Source organism: Pogona vitticeps, chromosome 2 (assembly GCF_051106095.1).
Source record: "Pogona vitticeps strain Pit_001003342236 chromosome 2, PviZW2.1, whole genome shotgun sequence".
In the NCBI taxonomy this organism is placed as follows: Eukaryota; Metazoa; Chordata; class Lepidosauria; order Squamata; family Agamidae; genus Pogona; species Pogona vitticeps.
Genome location: NC_135784.1, coordinates 67,445,420 through 67,464,533, shown reverse-complemented (window position 1 = coordinate 67,464,533; position 19,114 = coordinate 67,445,420). Strand labels below are relative to the sequence as shown.

The 19,114-nt window shown below is 41.9% G+C and overlaps 1 protein-coding gene across 5 annotated transcripts in view; it reads left to right on the top strand.

The window, feature by feature from the left end:
• CACNA2D3 (calcium voltage-gated channel auxiliary subunit alpha2delta 3) overlaps nucleotides 1–19,114 on the top strand; it is a 648,666-nt gene that overhangs the window by 422,307 nt on the left and 207,245 nt on the right. For all 5 annotated transcript variants that reach the window (XM_072989633.2, XM_072989631.2, XM_072989630.2 and 2 more), the window contains exon 13: nucleotides 1,823–1,956. In XM_072989633.2, coding sequence (XP_072845734.2) covers nucleotides 1,823–1,956 — 134 coding nt within the window. The remainder of the gene's footprint in view (nucleotides 1–1,822; nucleotides 1,957–19,114) is intronic.

Below are 19,114 nucleotides of genomic sequence, written 5' to 3'. Positions count from 1 at the left end.
GTACAGTGGTGCCTCGCTAGACGATGACAATCTGTTCCACTGAAATTGCTGTTTAGCAAAATCATCATCTAGCGAAAAGCATTTCCCCACTGGAATGCAATGAAACCTGTTTAACGCGTTCCAATGGGGAAGAATCGTCATTGTCTAGTGAAGATTGGCCGTAGGAAAGCCACTTTGCAAAGCGCCGATCAGCTGTTTAAAATAGCTGTCTTGTGAAGCTTAGGTCCCCAAAACACCTGTTTTGCGAACAGGGAGGGAGCTGTCAAAATCATTGTCTAGCGAAAATTGGTTTGCGAAGCAGGGACCAAACATTGTCCAGCAAAAATTCCCCCATAGGAATCACTGTTTTGCGAATCGCTATAGCGATCGCAAAAAGTCAATGTCTAGCGAAAAAACTGTTATGTGGGGTAACTGTCTAGCGAGGCACCACTGTACAGAACATGGAAGCAACTGCATTATCATACCAATGTTTAAGGAGTTCAGCCACTGCCTCTCCCACAACAGTCAGTTACAGCCAAAACTTCATCAGTTTTATGAGGAAAGCTACACTGTAGTGTTTAAATTTGCCATAGACAATAAGAACAAGCTTTGAATCCTTAAGAAAATGGTCTACGTTAGTACAGTAACTTGACAGCTCCCTTTCTTTGCTTTTAATTTGAGTTTTAATCTCCCACCATGTGCTTGCAACCTACTAATGAAGAGGTTGGAGAAATCCATCAATTCCCTGATGTGACCTCTGATTGGGAACAAAGGGTTCTAAGAGGCAGTTCAGCCTCTTAGAAGGATGTATGGGGAGGCAGCACCAATTTCTACCTCAGGCAGCAAAATGTACCCTGTTTCCCTGAAAATAAGACCTAACCTGAAAATAAGTCCTATTATGATTTTTCACGATGCTTGTAATATAAGCCCTACCCCCAAAATAAGCCCCAGTTAAGTGAAACCCTGCCCTCCACCATTGTGCAGCAACCATAAGATGACATGACTGTATTTGAATAAACGTAGATTGCTATACATGAAAAAAAAAATCCCCTGAAAATAAGCCCTAATGTGTTTTTGGAGCAAAAATTAATATAAGACCCTGTCTTATTTTCGGGGAAGCACGGTAGTGCCCTCTTTTATAGCTGGCTTACTTGTTAGTGATTTAACCAGATGTATACCAAGGCAAATAGTATAGCAAATCTTTGAAAGAAAAACACTAGGTTCAGTAATGTCGTGCATAGGCAATTTTCAGTACTTCAGGTTTCTGACTCTGTAGATGGGCTTTTTGCTGTGGATGACTATGGGCTGCATCATACGTAACATTCAGTTGTTGTCATGAGTGGTTGTATAAAGGGGGCTAAAGTTGTAAACCCTTCATAGAAATATTAAAACCACAGATAGCTGGAAAGATGCTAGAGAAAAAAAAAGATTGTATAACTGTATCAATTACAAACCATTTACCTTTAAGAACGAACTCCGTCTACTTTTACTTTATCAAGCAGAAAAATTGACTGGGGACTGAAGAAAAAAAATGAGGACAGACTGTGCAATGTTGTATAACACTCTGAGGAATGGAACCTTTCAGGACTGACATATCATTTCACAGACTTGTGCTTTTACAAATTAATGCTCGACAGGGCTGCTTTTTGGATCCCTTCCCTTCCCTTCCCCCACCCCCTTTTCATTCTTTGTGGTGCAAGCAGGCGCCAAGATGTGTGTAATTATTATGCATAACTCTAGTTTTGTCTACTTGACCCTCACGTACTCTCTCTCTCTCTCTCTCTCTCTCTCTCTCTCTCTCTCTTCTCTTTTTTTCTTCCGTTCTTTCTCAAAACATATACAGGTTTTTTCACTCAGATCTCTACTCTAGCTGATGTGCAGGAAAATGTTATGGAATATCTCCATGTACTTAGTCGACCCAAAGTAATTGATCAAGAGCATGATGTGATATGGACTGAAGCCTATGTTGACAGCACTGTAAGTTTGCAAGAGATGCACTAAATAGATCCTGTTTATTTCTAAAAACCACCCAAAGGAATTTGGTGGTGATCTCATTTTGCATTTAATGCCCTCAGTCTTCGCTTTCTGGAATGTGGATTGTGCATGTGCTGCTAGAAGAAGTTCAATTTACATAAACTGAATGAACTAACTTCAGCTGCAGCTGTTGGTGGAAGGTCTTTCATTTGAAGAGAATGTAAGGCTTCATGTACCACTGCCCATTAAGTAAGCCTGCCATTTTGCACAGCAAGCACATAGAAGTATGAATGTATAGAGTAAGCATAAATTAGTTACTTTGAGTAAGGCTTGTCCACTTATGGAGAAAATGAGTAGGCCAAATAACAAAACTATAGTTCAATGGCAGACAAGAAAACCAAGGGCCTAGGAATACCTTTAATTCACATAATTTATCTGCACGAACTTATTGTGATTTTTTTCTGAAATGTGGCAAATACAAAGTCACAAAGTGGACAAATCTAATCCAAAATTGCTAATTCCTAATTAGGAGAGATATCAATTCAAGTTAAACCTTCAATCTGTCCATTCTATCTATCTATCTATCTATCTATCTATCTATCTATCTATCTATCTATCTATCTATCTATCTATCTATCTATCTATCTATCTATCTATCTATCTATCTATCTATCTATCTATCTATCTATCTATCTATCTATCTAAGGTAAGTTTTCAGATCCAGTAGACAGACAGACAGACAGACAGGCTCATAAAAGGCCTAAGCTGGAACTCTCAATATTTCAACAGGAAATCTTCCAAGATTTGGAAGTTCTTCGTACGTGAGTAATGAATGTAATAATGTAGGATTAACATTTTAAAAGGAAGATTCATTTCATATTGAAGCTGAGTAGAACATTCTTTTTCCTTTTAATGTTATGTACTTTTAAGCATGTTTCCTAGAAAACTTTAGAACCTATGTTGTTTTTCATCAATTGTATTTTTAAGTAGATTTTTTAAAAATGATAATTTACGTTGACATTTTTTTATCATACTTGGGGAATTCATGTCTAGAATTTACTTCATTTAAAAAAATATGTGAAGCCATATCCTTAGCCTCATATGAACAGTTTGTAATGGTTATGCTAAGTACTTGTGCAGATGTTTTACTAGAGAGAACTAGACAAACCTGCTTGTGAGTCCCTCACAATTATTTTAGAAGTAACTTTATAACTTCTTAGGCAGAATTGAAACTGATTTTATTATTGTGACAAAATAGCTGAAGAAATTGTCTTATGACAAATACATGGCAACTCCATCGCAATGTATATATTTCTGTCTTTTTCTTACATTTAGTGTAAGTTGAACTGTGAAATCTAGAAACTGCATTGTCTCTTTCCAGTGGAAACCTCTAGTCCTCACTGATTATATCTCCTTTTTGTTAAATTATTGATACTTCTGATTTTCTATTGGGAACTGCAGTCTTGAGAGAAAGTATTGTAAAGTATGTAATATTTGCTTAGACATTATAATGGATGGATCAACCTGAGAATCAGAAAAAAGGAGTCTGTTCACACATGGTTGTTTATACTTTTACAAATTTGCAGTAGGTATTTGTGAATGAGAGAGACAGCAAAGTGAACCTTGTAGCTTCTCAAAGACTGGGGTTGATTTAAAGCAGGAACCTTCTTGTGTTCTGCAGTGGTACAATACCAAATGCTTTATTTATTCACAATTAATATTTATTTTTCTATGCAAACAAAGTGGGAGTGAGCTTGCAGCAAGAGGCATCCTCGTTATTTTTTAAACTTTGTGGTTTTGCTGCTAAAGAAACAATGCCATTGGTTCTGATTTAGGAAAATAATAAGTTCATTTCTGGATTAGTCCAGGAATACTCTAGTCAGGGTATATTTATAGGTGTGTCCTATGTTTCTATAGAGTATCTTATATTTTTCTCTACATTTTAGGGAAAAGATGCAAGAACCTTGTTTTGTGTCATTCTATTAAGAGCTGCCTTTTTAAATTGCACATGTGATTTGCTGTGAGTTTTAAAAGACGTCTATTTTCTTAAGACTTTACCTTTCTAGTGGGTTTGCTCTCTAAACAGGAAATGGTTTAGGCTTGCCCTTATATACGTCTAAAGTTTATCTCCTCCATTTCCTTCTTTTTTTGGAGGTAAGGAGAAATTGTAATGATAGAAGTGATAAGTTTCTGTCTGACTGGAACAATTTTTAGCTGTTTCTGCAACTCCTGAGAACAGTTCAAAAGATGTATGATGGCAGTTGCATGATGTATCATCTTAACGTTGTGCAACTTGTCTTGTATGATGCAAACCGCATCTTCAGTTCCTGTGGCATTTTTTATATTTTCTTGAGATACCTCTAAAACTGATCTCTTCAAGGAACACTGGAATAGTGATGAACTCACTTATCTGTTTTTCACTGCAGTATATAGTGTGTCCATCAATAAGTGCTTACTACTGCAAATTTTGTTTGAAGCAGAAAGAGAGTCGATAATGTTACTTTGATTACATCTCTCATTCTCACAGGATTTAAGGCACTGAGAGTACTATCTTGTGTCTACAAGCGGAGTAGTTAGTTATGTGAAATGGTCATTGCCCATCAGCTGCCCTGGATTCTGCTTATCACGTGAATGCATCATCTATTGATACAAGGCCAGGAAGAACATGATAAACATAGCATTTTGTAAATACCAACTGTGCTGCTGACAGGATCAGTCATTAACCCCCTTTTCTTTGGATTTGTTTGTTTCTGAATGAAACACTGCAATGTGATGCCTTAGAGCATTGGTTCTTAACCTTGGGTTACTCAGGAGTTTTGGACTGCAACTCCCAGAAGCCTTCACCACCAACTGTGCTGGCTGGGGTTTCTGGGAGTTGCAGTTCAAAAACATCCGAGTAACAAAGGTTAAAAACCACTGCCTTAGAGGTGGACTCCTTTGGTGTAGTTTAATGCACTTTCTTTGCAAAACAAAATTGGAAAGAACATATCGTTTTTTATCACTAAACTCAAAAAAGGGCACTTTGAAAGCAACTTTCTTATACTAGGAATATCCAGAGTGTTGCACTGGATGGAGCTCAGGAGACCTGGGTTTGAATTCCTTCTCAGACATGGAAGTTCACTGGGGGTGTGGAACTGATTCTTAAAAATATCACTTACCTTGAAAACCCCATTAGGATTGCTATAAGTCAGTACTGACGACAGCACATAACATTCTTATACAAATACTTACTCTATTATTAGAGTTACTTCCAGGTATGTAGCTGGCCACTAAAGCACATTAACTTTATTGTGTTAATGATATGTTTGTTGTATTTAGCTGGTGGGAAGGCCTGCCAAAAGAATCAAGTCTTCAATTTACTCTTGAAAGCTCCCAATGAGGGGGCCAGGCAAATCTCCATTGGCAGTGTGTTCCAAAGGCAAGGGGCCACCACTGAAAAGACTTGATTTTGAGTTTTTTCCTTCCAAGCCTCTCCCAGCCTGGCTAGAATGGGTGATAAAGGTAAATGAGATGTTTGAGGTTTTACCGGTGCCACCCAGCTAGTGAGCTTCCATGACCAGGTAAAGCTTTAAATCCAGATCTCAGGAGTCCTAGACCATCCCTTTATCTACTATATCACACTGGGTACTTTTTTGGTCATTAAAGACCAATATTAGAGATGGGGTTATTCATATTTGTAAATGGATATGAATATCCTTGTCCCAGCTGGGCCTAATGAGGGTCTGGCCTCTGGGACCAGCCCGTCCACTCACACATGCTGGTGCTGCAAAGGTCCTGCTCTTCTCACCAATGGCACCAGGAGTGCCACTGTTTCTTTGCTGGGCTGGCCACTCAGCAGCCATGTGGGGAGATTCATACTTCCACACAGTGCCTGACATGGCCAGCCAAGCAGGGAGACAGCAGAGCTCCTGGTGCCAGTGGCAGGAAGATCAGGAACTTTACGGCTCTGGGACGTGTGAGTGGACGGTCTGGTCCTGGGGGCCGGACCCTCATTAGGCCCAGCTGGGACAAGTATATTTACAAATATCTCCATCTATGATGGCTATACCTTCTGCAGAAGGCAGATTTGATGCACACAACCCCCTGTGAAAGGGAAGACAGCCATGCACCTCCAATGAAAGATCATCTCTACGAACAATAGTTCTCATATTTGGTCCTCAAATTTTTTCGGACTACAAGTCCAAAAAGCTGTATGCGACATAGGCAAAGGTTAGGCCTTCTTGGAACAATAATCTAAAAATATGGGAGATATCCTAGCTTGAGGACAGCTGCTGTATACCGGGCCATTGTTTTCACAACTTCCACATAAACTTTTAAAGGAAAGTGCCATTGAAACTATTGCAAATAGTGTAAGTCTGAAGAAAAGGCTGAGTTCTTTATGATTGTCAGAGTGGATTTGATTTTGAGTCACAATATAAATCATTACTTAAGAAGAGTCAGCTTAATCATGTGATTCCTCCCAAGTGCATTCTTGCTTTTCATAATCCTAATACATCTTTTTCACAACTCAGATCCAGTTTTTATTTTTACCAGACCCATACTATATATATATATATATTTTAAATCAGAGCCTTAAACATTTTCCATATATGAGAAAAATCTGGAACTTCTCCCACATAGATTAAGAACTGGAAGAACCTCAAATATTCTCTGGTCCTGATGTTTTTGTTGCATAAAATCCAGTGCTATAATCTTGATATGGGGGCCATCAAGCCCTTGCTGGATGCCTTGGATGAAGGACAGCATATTATTTTCTAAGACAGTCTGTTCCATTGGTCAACATTCTGGTGCTTAGTGTAGCAAATTGCACTAGAGTAAATGCATTGAATCAATGGGGATTTGGTGATGCAACTGCTCTGTAAGTTCCAGTGACTCAAATGGGCCTTCTTTAACTGCAACTTATTTTAGGAGTCGCAGTTTGAATAGGCCCATTTGAATCAATGGAAATTACAGAGCAGTTGATTCACCAAACCCTATTGATTCAATGAGCCTCCTCTACTGCAATTTACTGTGCTAAGTAACTGGACTTGGCCCATTGTGATCTATTTCAGGAAATTCTTTCTAAACTTAATATTTAGTCTATTTTTTTTTCTTGTACAGTGGTGCCTCAACTTACAAACTTAATTGGTCCCAGAAGATGTTCGCCAGTCGAAATGTTCGTAAGTCGAATTAGCATTTCCCATTGAAATGCATTGAAGCCCGATTAATCCGTTCTGGCTGTTTTTTGTTTGTATGTAGAGGCGCCGGTTAAGTTGAAGGATGGATTAAAACCGGTTAATCCATCCTCTATCACTAGGGGGAGAATTTTTTTAACCTAAGATGACTTAGGTTAAAAAAAGAGAAGGAAAGGAGGGAGGGAGGAAACATTGGGGAAAAGAGGAAAGAGAGAAGGTCATCACTGGGGCATACAGACCCCTCAAACAAAAGTTTGTGCTTTTAAGCACAAAAAGACAGAATACAGAGAGAGAGAAGACAATGAGGGGAGAGATTTCGAAGTCTAAAACACATTTTAAACCCACACATGCTAAACCCATACATTTTAAACCAAGACATTTTAAACCAAACCAAGCAATATTTTAGAGCCACAAGCCAGCAAAGACATTTGCAAAAAAAAAAAAAAAAAAAGAATTATTTTAAAACCAAAAGATTAAACTACATTTTAGAGCAAACCAGCCGGCACAGACCCTTGCAGAAAAGGTCTGGAAGACCCATCAGAGCACAGAAACATACCCCCCCAGCTAGCCTAAACCCAAGTTGCAAAAACCCTGTACAGAAAACAAATAGAGCAGATCAGAAATGCAAAGAGAGCACAGCAAAAAGCAAGGGAAGCATGCAAGACACATTAAAAATTGGGGAGGAACCCCAAAAAGCAACCAAACCTCAAAGACCCATCAGAAATGGGGGGGACCAAAAAAACAAACCCCCCAAGAACCATCAGAAATGGGAAGAAGCACTCCAAAAAGCAACTAACCCCCCATTGGAAATGGGAGGGAACCAACAAGCAACCCCCAAGACCCGTCACAGCACAGAAACATAACCCCCCCAGTCGAAAACGGCACTGCAAGAACAGTAGGTCGAGGCACTACTGTAATTTGAATCCCACGCCACTTTTTTTGGTCCTATCCCATACAGCAATAGCAAAGAAATTTTCTGCATCACTTTTGTGACATCTGTTCAAATACATGAACATCTTAAATAATAGCTTCATAATTTATTCACCAGGCTAAACATGATCAGCTCCTTCAGCTGTTCCTCATAGGATTTGGTCTCTTGCCACTTATCAACTCTGGTGCCCTTTCTAGAGAAGCTATGGGCTATGCCATGCAGGGACACCCAAGATGGACAGGACATAGTGGAGAGTTCCGACTAAACGCAATCCACCTGGAGTAGGAAATGGCAATGCCACTCCAGTATCTTTGCCAGAAACAAAAGGCTAAAAGATATGACACTGGAAGATGGGCCCCTCAGGTCGAAAGGCGTTCAACATGCTACTGAGGAAGAGCGGAGGACAAGTACAAGTAGCTCCAGAGCTAATGAAGTGGTTGGCCCAAAGCCGAAAGGACGCTAAGCTGTGGACGTGCCTGGAAGTGAAAGGAAAGTCCAATGCTGCAAAGAAAAATACTGCATAGGAACCCGGAATGTAAGATCTATGAACCTTGGGAAGCTGGAGGTGGTCAAACAGGAAATGGCAAGAATAAACATCGACATCCTGGGCATCAGTGAACTAAAATGGACAGGAATGGGTTAATCCAGCTCAGATGATTATCATATCTACTATTGTGGGCAAGAATCCCGTAGAAGGAATGGAGTAGCCTTCATAGTCAACAAAAGAGTGGGAAAAGCTGTAATGGGATACAATCTCAAAAATGATAGAATGATGTCAATACGAATCCAAGGCAGACCTTTCAACATCACAATAATCCAGGTTTATGCACCAACCACCATTGCTGAGGAGACTGAAATTGACCAATTCTATGAAGATTTACAACACCTTCTAGAACTGACACCAAAGAAAGATGTTCTTCTCATTTTAGGGGACTGGAATGCTAAAGTAGGGAGCCAAGAAATAAAAGGAACAACAGGGAAGTTTGGCCTTGGAGTTCAGGATGTAGCAGGGCAAAGGCTAATAGAGTTTTGTTAAGAGAACAAGCTGGTCATCACAAACACTCTTTTCCAACAACACAAGAGGCGGCACTATACATGGAAATCACCAGATGGGCAATATTGAAATCAGATTGATTATATTCTCTGCAGCCAAAGATGGAAAAGCTCTGTACAGTCAGAAAAACAAGACCTGGAGCTGACTGCGGTTCTGATCATCAGCTTCTCATAGCAAAATTAAAGCTTAAATTGAAGAGAGTAGGAAAAACCACTGGGCTACTCAGGTGTAATCTAAACCAAATCCCTTATGAATACACAGTGGAAGTAAAGAACAGATTTAAGGAACTTGATTTGATGGACAGAGTGCCTGAAGAACTTTGGATAGAGGCTCGTAACATTGTACAGGAGGCAGCAACAAATACAATCCCAAAGAAAAGGAAATGCAAGAAAGCAAAGTGGCTGTCCAACGAGGCCTTAGAAATAGCAGAGAGAAGGGAAACAAAATGCAAGGGAGATAGGGAAAGCTACAGAAAATTGAATGCAGACTTCCAAAGAATAGCAAGGAGAGACAAGAGGGCCTTCTTAAATGAACAATGCAAGGAAATAGAGGAAAATAACAGAAAGGGAAAAACCAGAGATCTGTTCAGGAAAATTGGAGATATTAGAGGAACATTTTGTGCAAAGATGAAAATGATAAAGGACAAAAATGGTAGGGACCTAACAGAAGCAGAAGACATCAAGAAGAGGTGGCAAGAATACACAGAGGAATTATATCAGAAAGATTTGGATATCCCGGACAACCCAGACAATATAGTTGCTGACCTTGAGCCAGACATCCTGGAGAGTGAAGTCAATTGGGCCTTAGAAAGCCTGGCTAACAACAAGGCCAGTGGGGGTGATGACATTCCAGTTGAACTATTTAAAATCTTAAAAGATGATGCTGTTAAGGTGCTACATTCAATATGCTAACAAGTTTGGAAAACTCAACAGCAGCCAGAGGATTGGAAAAGATCAGTCTACATCCCAATCCCAAAGAAAGGCAGTGCCAAAGAATGTTCCAACTACCGTACAATTGCACTCATTTCACACGCTAGCAAGGTTATGCTCAAAATCCTCCAAGGTAGGCTTCAGCAGTATGTGGACCGAGAACTCCCAGAAGTACAAGCTGGATTCCGAAGGGGCAGAGGAACTCGAGACCAAATTGCTAACATGCACTGGATTATGGAAAAAGCCAGAAAGTTCCAGAAAAATATCTACTTCTGCTTCATTGACTATGCAAAAGCCTTTGACTGTGTGGGCCACAACAAACTATGGCAAGTCCTTAAAGAAATGGGAGTGCCTGACCACCTTGTCATCTCCTGAGAAACCTATACGTGGGACAGGAAGCAACAGTTAGAACTGGATATGGAACAACTGATTGGTTCAATATTGTCCCCCAGCTTATTTAACTTATATGCAGAATTCATCATGCGGAAGGCTGTACTGGAGGAATCCCAAGCCGGAATCAAGATTTCCAGAAGAAATATCAACAACCTCCGATATGCAGATGATACCACTCTGATGGCAGAAAAGGAGGAGGAATTAAAGAACCTTGTAATGAGGGTGAAAGAGGAGAGTGCAAAAAACGGCCTGAAACTCAACATCAAAAAAACTAAGATCATGGCCACCGGTCCCATCACCTCCTGGGAAATAGAAGGGGAAGATATGGAGGCAGTGACAGATTTTACTTTCTTGGGCTCCATGATCACTGCAGATGGAGAGAGCAGCCACAAAATTAAAAGACACCTTCTTCTTGGGAGGAAAGCAATGGCAAATCTCGACAGCATCTTAAAGAGCAGAGACATCACCTTGCCAACAAAAGTCTGAATAGTCAAAGATATGGTTTTTCCTGCAGTGATGTATGGATGTGAGAGCTGGACCATAAAGAAAGCTGACCGCTGAAGAATTGATGCCTTTGAATTGTGGTGCTGGAGGAGGCTCTTGAGAGTCCCCTGGACTGCAAGGAGAACAAACCTATCAATTCTAAAGGAAATCAACCCTGAGTGCTCACTGGAAGGACAGATCCTGAAGCTGAGGCTCCAGTACTTTGGCCATCTCATGAGAAGAGAAGACTCCTTGGAAAAGACCTGGATGTTAGGAAAGTGTGACAGCAAGAGGAGAAGGGGACGACAGAAGATGAGATGGCTGGACGGTGTCTGCGAAGCAACCATGAAATTGATACAACTATGGGAGGCAGTGGAGGATAGGAGGACCTGGCGTGCTCTGGTTTATGGGGTCACGAAGAGTCAGACACGACTAGATGACTAAACGAACGAAACGAACGAGCTAGGGGAAGAATGGACTATTACAGCTTCACCGTCAGCTCTGTCCCGAAGCACGTTTTTAAAAAAGGCACAGAAATAGAGTTGAGGAGAAGAAAATGACAGCTTCCTGATTCTTTCATCCTACCTCTTAGTAAAATATATGTATATCTTCATATCTATGCAATTAAAGCACAGTCTATTACATGCTGAAGTATATTTTTGATGCTCCTGAAAAGATGGTGGCACATTTGATGGTCCTGTAGCAAAAAAATGAAAGGGAATGCTGTGAGTACATCCACATCTGTGTGCCTGTGTGAAAATTTAAAATCACTAGATCATGACCAAATTTCCAAATTGCTCTTCCTTGATATCAGTAGAAACACATTATAACTCAAATACAGTTTCAAGATTTTTTTTTAACAGGTTATTGCAGAATTAATTATATTTGCTTTATCTGCAAAAGCTGAGAAGATTAGTTTCCATGAAAAGAGAAACTCAGAGAGCATAAATTCAGAACTTTTTGGGAAGACGTACCAAATCACCAAAGCTTCACAAACTCTTCAGTTAATTTATGAATGATTGGACCAGACAGTGAGGTTATTATGTTTGAAGATGACATATATTACTCTGGGTGCTAAAATTCCCATCAGAGTTTGAACAGCTCCACCAGGATCCCTTTAAACTAGCAGATTTGGCAAATCTGTTGTAACTATGAGCATGTGCATTCCCACCCCACCCCCCAATGTATAGATCTAGGCCATTCAAAGTACAAGGAACCCATATTCAGCATTAGGAATTATTTGAATTAAGAATCACAGAGATGGAGAGATTATCATTGAGTTCAGTCTTCATCCTATCACCCTTTATTATATGCTTTTCTTTTTAGACATGGCCAGATCCAATGTGATATGAGAAGGCACCCAGAATCATTATTAGCACTAGGAAGCATTCACACACTTCCTTCTAGATTATCAAGTCATCTGCTTTTTTTTTTTTTTTTTTTTTTTTGCAAGATGGCACTGAGGGCGGGCGGATAGCGATTCTGCCGCCGTCGCCTCAGCTTGCTTCCCCGCTTTTTCTACACTTTTTTTTGTTTTTATTTTTTTATTTTTGTCTCTCCTCTTCTGAACTGCCTTCCTCCCTACCCGACCCAGGGGCACACTGGAGTGAGCTCGTGGGTGCCTTGAGCCCAGTCGTTGCTCTTTGAGTCAAACTGCCAGTGCTGTGAGTTGGGGCTCAAATCGGGGCTGTTATGGAGTGGACTGTGGAGCAGGAGCAGCGAGGGCAAACAGAGCTGGAGCTTGGAACATGGGGGCCAGCTGAAAGGCTGCTCTGCGGAGCTCGGAGGCTCCCTGCTCGAGCTGGGAGACATCTTGGCAGAAGACTCAGATATTGAGGTCTGGAGTTTGGTGAGATCTTTCCAACGGAGTGGGTTCGGATGGGGCGCCGCTGCAGAGATCGCTGGGAGGGCGCTGGGTCTGCTGCTCCTGGCCAAGGCTGCCTGTGAGGTCCCAGGAACGTCAGGACGCTGCACCATGTGGATGTCCGGAGGAGAGTCCCTTCCCCAGATCTTTCTTCTGCCTTATGCTCTTGCTGTTTTAAGAACTATGCTTCCCTAGCCTGCTCCCAAGGGTGGAATATGGCAGGGTCTGTGTTTCCCCCACCCTGGATTCTGGCGTTACTGATGCTGTTTATATATCTTATTGAGAACTCTGTGAACACTACCGAGAACTGTGGGTCCTGCCCCTTTAGTAAGTTTCACACACTAGCGCCGCCATTAACACCATCAAGCCCACTAAAATCAAAAAGGACAAGGACACGTGGCAGAGAAGGGCAGCTCAGAAGTATATGTGGGGGATAATTAATGTGGGTTTAAATAGTTTTTTTTAAAATTCAGCTTTGTTACAACTTAGTGTTTGTTTCTATATTCTTTTTGGGTTATGTATGTTTATTCTATTTATTTTATTACTGTATTTTTAAAAATTATTGTTGTTTTGTTTATATTTTTTTCTTTTCTTTTTCCCTTTATTCTTTCCCTTCCCCCTCCCCTTTAATTTGATATGGAATGGAAGGTCGGCCTGCCCAGCGAGGGGCCCTTGAACATCTCTGTGATCACGGGTAGAGGGAGATATAGCGTTGGCACAGTCCCTACTCATGCCAGAACAACAATGAACAGATGCTTGGAGGCTGTTCATTGTTCTGAGACTGTGACCAACCCCCGGTATCGAGGTAGCCAGACCAGCCACCCCTCCACTCTACGCCTGGTGCTGTTGAATGCCAGGTCTGTATCTAATAAGGCCCAGGTAATTTACAATCTTATCCTGGAGGAGGATGCAGACCTAGCATGCATAACCAAAACATGGATTGGAGGAAAGGGGGGTCCCCTCCTAGCACTCATCTGTCCGCCCGGTTATGCCGTCCAACACCAGGGTAGACTGGAGGGGTGGGGGGAGTAGCCATTGTTTACAAATCCATGTTGGAGGTTACTAGACGCTCCTCGGTGGTAAAGCCGGGTCTAGAGGCTCTTCACATGTCAATTGGGGCCAGGGATGGTATTGGGATCTTGCTGGGTTACCGTGCTCCCCGCAACCCAGCCATTTCCCTACTGGAGCTGGTGGACTTTGTCTCCGCGGCACTGTTGGGATCCCCGAAACTATTGGTTTTGATTGATTTCAACGTGCATGCAGGGGCAGAGACTTCCAGGCCAGCTCTTGAGTTCTTGGAGACCATGGCCTTCTTGAACATGTCCCAACATGTCAATGGCCCCATATGGGTGGTCACACGGTTGACCTGTTTTTTTCCTCCAGTTGGAGCAAGTGTGGTCTGATGGTGACTGACCTTGAGTCGGTCCCCTTGTCATGGTCGGATCACCACCTAATAAAGTGCACCCTCAAAATGGCTCTTCCCCCCCCCCCCCCGCAGGGAGCAGGGACCTATTGCCATGGTCCACCCTCGAAGGCTACTGGATCGAAGGCTACTGGATTCCAGGATGCCATGAGAGGTGTTATGGCTGACCTGGCTGGCACTCCTGTTGAGGCTCTAGTTAATGGCTGATTTGCCGCCGCGGCTAGGGCTGTAGACACGATCGCACCTAAACGCCCTCTCCAGTGCAGAGCCCGCCTGGTGCCCTGGTTTAACCAGGATCTCCGGGTGCTGAAGCGGTTTAGGAGACGGCTAGAGCACAAGTGGAGAAAGGCCACAGAATTATAATTGGATAGCTGTCAAGGTCGCCACTAACCTTTACTGGCTAAAGCAAAGGCTGCCAGTCGATCATACTTCGCTAACTGGATAAGCAAAGCATCCAACCAGCAGGCGGAACTATTCCGTATAGTACGCGACCTATCCGGAATTGGTCTGAGTGACAGGCCTCCCCCTAGTTTTTCACCAGACCAATTTGCAGCATTTTTAAAAACTAAAGTGGAGGCCATCCGCTGGGACCTCTCTCCTTTTTTGAACACAGTGAGTCGAGCAGAGATGTCCAGCGCTCCGTCTTGCCCGGTGGCTTTTGATTCCTTTCAGCCTGTCACGCCCGACACTGTGTCCAGGCGCTTGATCGCTGTCATGCCACCTCCTCCTCCCTTGACCCTTGCCCGGCCTGGCTAATCAAAGCAGCCAGGCCTACAACAACAGAATGGGCCACTGTAATAATTAATGGGTCTTTCCTTGAGGGTAGATTTCCATCTGCCTTCAAGGAGACACTCATTAGGCCCATTAGGAAGAAACCAAATTTGGCGGTGGACGAAATTGGCAATTATAGGCCCATCGCCAATGTTTCTTTCATGAGCAAAGTGGTGGAGAGGGTGGTGGCTGACCAGCTTCAGGCATTTTTGGATGAAACAGATGCCCTGGATCCATTTCAGTCGGGCTTCAGCCCACGCCACGGTACAGAAACGGCATTGGTTGCCCTGTACGATGACCCTCTTGAGAGAGGCTGGCGGGTAAAATATCTCTGTTGGTCCTTCTCCACATCTCGATAGCCTTCGATACCGTCGACCACGGTATCCTCCTGGGGAGGCTCTCTGAGTTGGGAATTGGCAGCTTGGCGCTTGCCTGGCTCCGTTCCTTCTTGGAGTACTGACCCCAGAGAGTACAGCTTGGGGAGAATGTCTCGGCCCCGTGGAGCCTCAATTGTGGGGTCCCACAGGGGTCGATTATCTCCCCAATGCTATTTAACATCTATATGAGGCCACTGGGTAGGGTCATCGGGGTGTGTGGGGCATCGTGTCATCAGTATACTGATGACACACAGCTCTACATCTCCTTTTCACCAACTGCAGGTGATGTCTTTCTGTCCCTTCAGCGCTGCCTGGGGGCTGTACTGCAATGGATGCAGGAAAATGGATTGAGGCTGAACCTGGACAAGACGGAGGTTCTGAGGGTGGGTCCTCCCACTATTAGTGGCTTGGGGGACTCCCTCTCATTTGGGGGGGGTGACCCTGGCTGCAGAGAGTGGGGTCCGCAGCCTGGGGATCCATCTGGACCCGGCGCTCACCATGGAGACTCAGGTGGCATCCGCGGTCCACACTGCCTTTTTCCACCTTTGGGGGATAACCCAGCTGCGGCCCTATCTCAATGTGGGGGTGCTCACCACCTTGGTCCATGCGCTTGTAATCTCAAGATTAGACCATTGTAACGCGCTCTGCGTCGGGCTACCTTTGAAGTTGATGCGAAAACTCCAAGTGGTGCAGAATGCGGCAGCCAGACTCGATCATATTTCTCCTATTTTGGCCGCACTGCATTGGCTGCCCATTCGGTTCTGCATTGACTTTAAAGTTCTGATGCTTACGTATAAAGCCCTAAACGGATTAGGACCTCGGTACTTGGCGGAACGCTTGCTCCCACCTAAGTCTACCCGTGTCACACACGCGTTTCAGGAGGTGAGACTGAGGAGCCTGAGGCTGAGGGAGGCCCGGAAGGAAAAAACAAGGAACCGGGCCTTCTCGGCAGTGGCTCCTCGCCTTTGGAATAACCTGCCTCTGGAGATTCACGCTGCACCCTCGCTGGGTATTTTTAAAAATCAATTAAAAACATGGATGTATAGGCAGGCCTTCCCCTCCAGTTAATTCCTGACCTCTTTCCTTCCTTTCTCTTTTTATTCGATTTTTTTTGTATTTTTCCCAACTTGCAGAATCATCTAATTAATTAATTGTTATAAATTTCTCTTAAACTTGTTAGTTTTTATGTTGTAAGCCGCCTAGAGTGGTTGAAATGACTAGATAGGCGGGGTATAAATAAATAAATAAATAAATAAATAAATAAATAAATAAATAAATAAATAAATACCTCTTTTGGATCCCCAGATGTGCTTGAACTCAAACTTCCAGAAGCGTTACTACTAGCTGTGCTGGCCAGGATTTCTGGGAGTTATCCAAGAACATCTGGGGAGCCAACGTTGGGAAACACTGCTCTATATCCGTTCCAACCCCTGCCCAGGTTTGGCTGAATGTTCTTTTTGGAGAATGTGTAAATTAGCCTTAGGAAGAATATGCACATAACGCACACCATTACCACTGCCACCAGAGAGTACAGTTTCTAAATAGTGTTCAGGTTATTGCTGTTGGGAATTTCCTGCTAGTTGTTGTCTTGAGATCCCTGCTACTACAGCCACAACTCTTCAGAATACTAAGGACAAGAACTTAACTCCAGTAAGAATGGTTAGCACAGGTTGTTGCTAGATATAAACTGCAAGCAGGAAGTTAAGAGTATTTAAAAAAACCCAAAAAAGATTATAGGCAGAGATTTTGGAAAGTTAAATCAATTCACCATTATTTAAAAGTTTTTAGGAAAGAATTGTGTCTAAAAGCTTTTAGGAAAAAATCAAAGCAAATTTGGTCTGTCTTTCTGCTACATTCCCAAAGATGGCATTGTGTTAATTGTGCTATTATCTTAAATGGATGTAATTAGCATTTTGAGTACAATAAAAGGTGCCCAGGGTCTTTTATTTCCAGTGCATATTATGGTTTGCTGTTTGAAAAAATCATTACAGTATTTCGTAGTGGACTTGAAATGATCTTCTGTGACTGTAGCAAGTAAATACGGCCAATTGTTCTAAATGTAAATTTCAGAAAATAATATACATGACCTGGTGAGAAAAGGAAATGTTTATGTTGGCACTTGTTTATGCTGTGAACAATGACATTTATTCTGTGCCCCTTCTGTATGTATCCCAGAAAACCAGGATAGCTTTCAAATCCATAATATGTGGAATCATTTGCTCTCTGTTTGTTGCACTTTTCTTTTGGTTTTGATATAACCCAATCATTTTGTTACTGTTTTTCCATTCAAATCTTCACCCTAGTGAAGCACCTTTGCTTCAGGTACTGGACTGTTTTTTTAATGTTTCATGAGAAGCAAGTAATGATGGAACTCTACATAGGGACTGCTTTACAGCATGACTACATGAGAGCATGGTGTCGCATTTTTCTATTTTATAAGTAATCAATAAAAATGTGAATAGTGACAGAATTCATATTTAGTGGCATTTTTGTAGTTTTTTTTTAAAAATCAGTCACTCAGTTCATTAAAAAATATATATTTTTAAAATGAGGAAAAAAAGACTCTGCAATTATAGCCAATCATATCATTGTAGCAAATGCTGGGTTCACCTTTATGCAGTTAGTGGTTTACCAGCGTCTTTGATCTGATACATCTAAAAGAACTGCAATATTTTGAGTAATTTTAATATTTTATCTTTCCATATATATTGAAAGTAATCACTTATTAGAATGGTCTAGAAAATCTGCCAGAATACAGTGACTTTCTCTGTGTCTTTTGCTAAAAAGTACAATAAAACAACCTTTCAGTATTCCCACAGCCACTGTGTTTCGGTATCCCCACCCCACAGCCTTGGCGATTCCTTCATATTGTTCTTCCATCAGATGAAACAGCAACACATCCAATTTGCATCATACTTTTGGATAGTTAAATTCTGTAGATAATTGGCATTTTGCATAATATTCAGGTATGATTACTATGTTGAGCAGATTCTTTTGTCTTAAATATCAGCTAGTTTGTGAATCCTAAATTTGTGCAAAAATAGTTTAAAGAAAAGCCAAACATAGCAGTTGCCTTTCCTCTAGCTGTATTAGTAGAAATCCCTGAAACCTAAATAGGCTAATACAGACCTGGGCAAAGTGCGGCCCGAGGGCCACATATGGCCCGCAAGCCGCTCCTGTCCAGCCTGCCGGACATCAAAACCATTTATAGCTTTTTGTCTAAAGTTGATCAGTTGCTTATCTTTAACATATCGCAAAATCCTCTTTAGTATTTGTGAAGATTAACAAGTTTAAAATAAAAACAATCATAACATCACTTTCATTTTATATTTTGAGTAAAGTTGGTTCAGCCCTCGAACACAATTCAGATTTTTCATGTGCCCCCCCCTATAGAAATTAATTGACCACCCCTGGGCTAGTACATTGATAAGGCTACTAAATCATAGGCCACTAGCTAGGTGCAAAATAGTTGTTTTGCCTGTATAACTGTGCATGCTACTCCTTATAAATTTATAAGGAGTGCTGGTCCCACTCATTTTGGAAGGGCAATAACCTTCCTGTAAAAGCCTACCTGTCTGATATGCATCCAAGTAGTCCCTGTACTGTATCAATGCCCCATATCGGATCTAGCTGAGGGCCAACCAGTGAGATGGTCTTTATTTTCTTGATGTAATGATGAGAAGGACTGGCACTCAAAAAATGCTTGGCTCAAACAAGCGGATATTTCCTGTGGGCAAACAGTTCAGTAGAGATTGGAAGTAT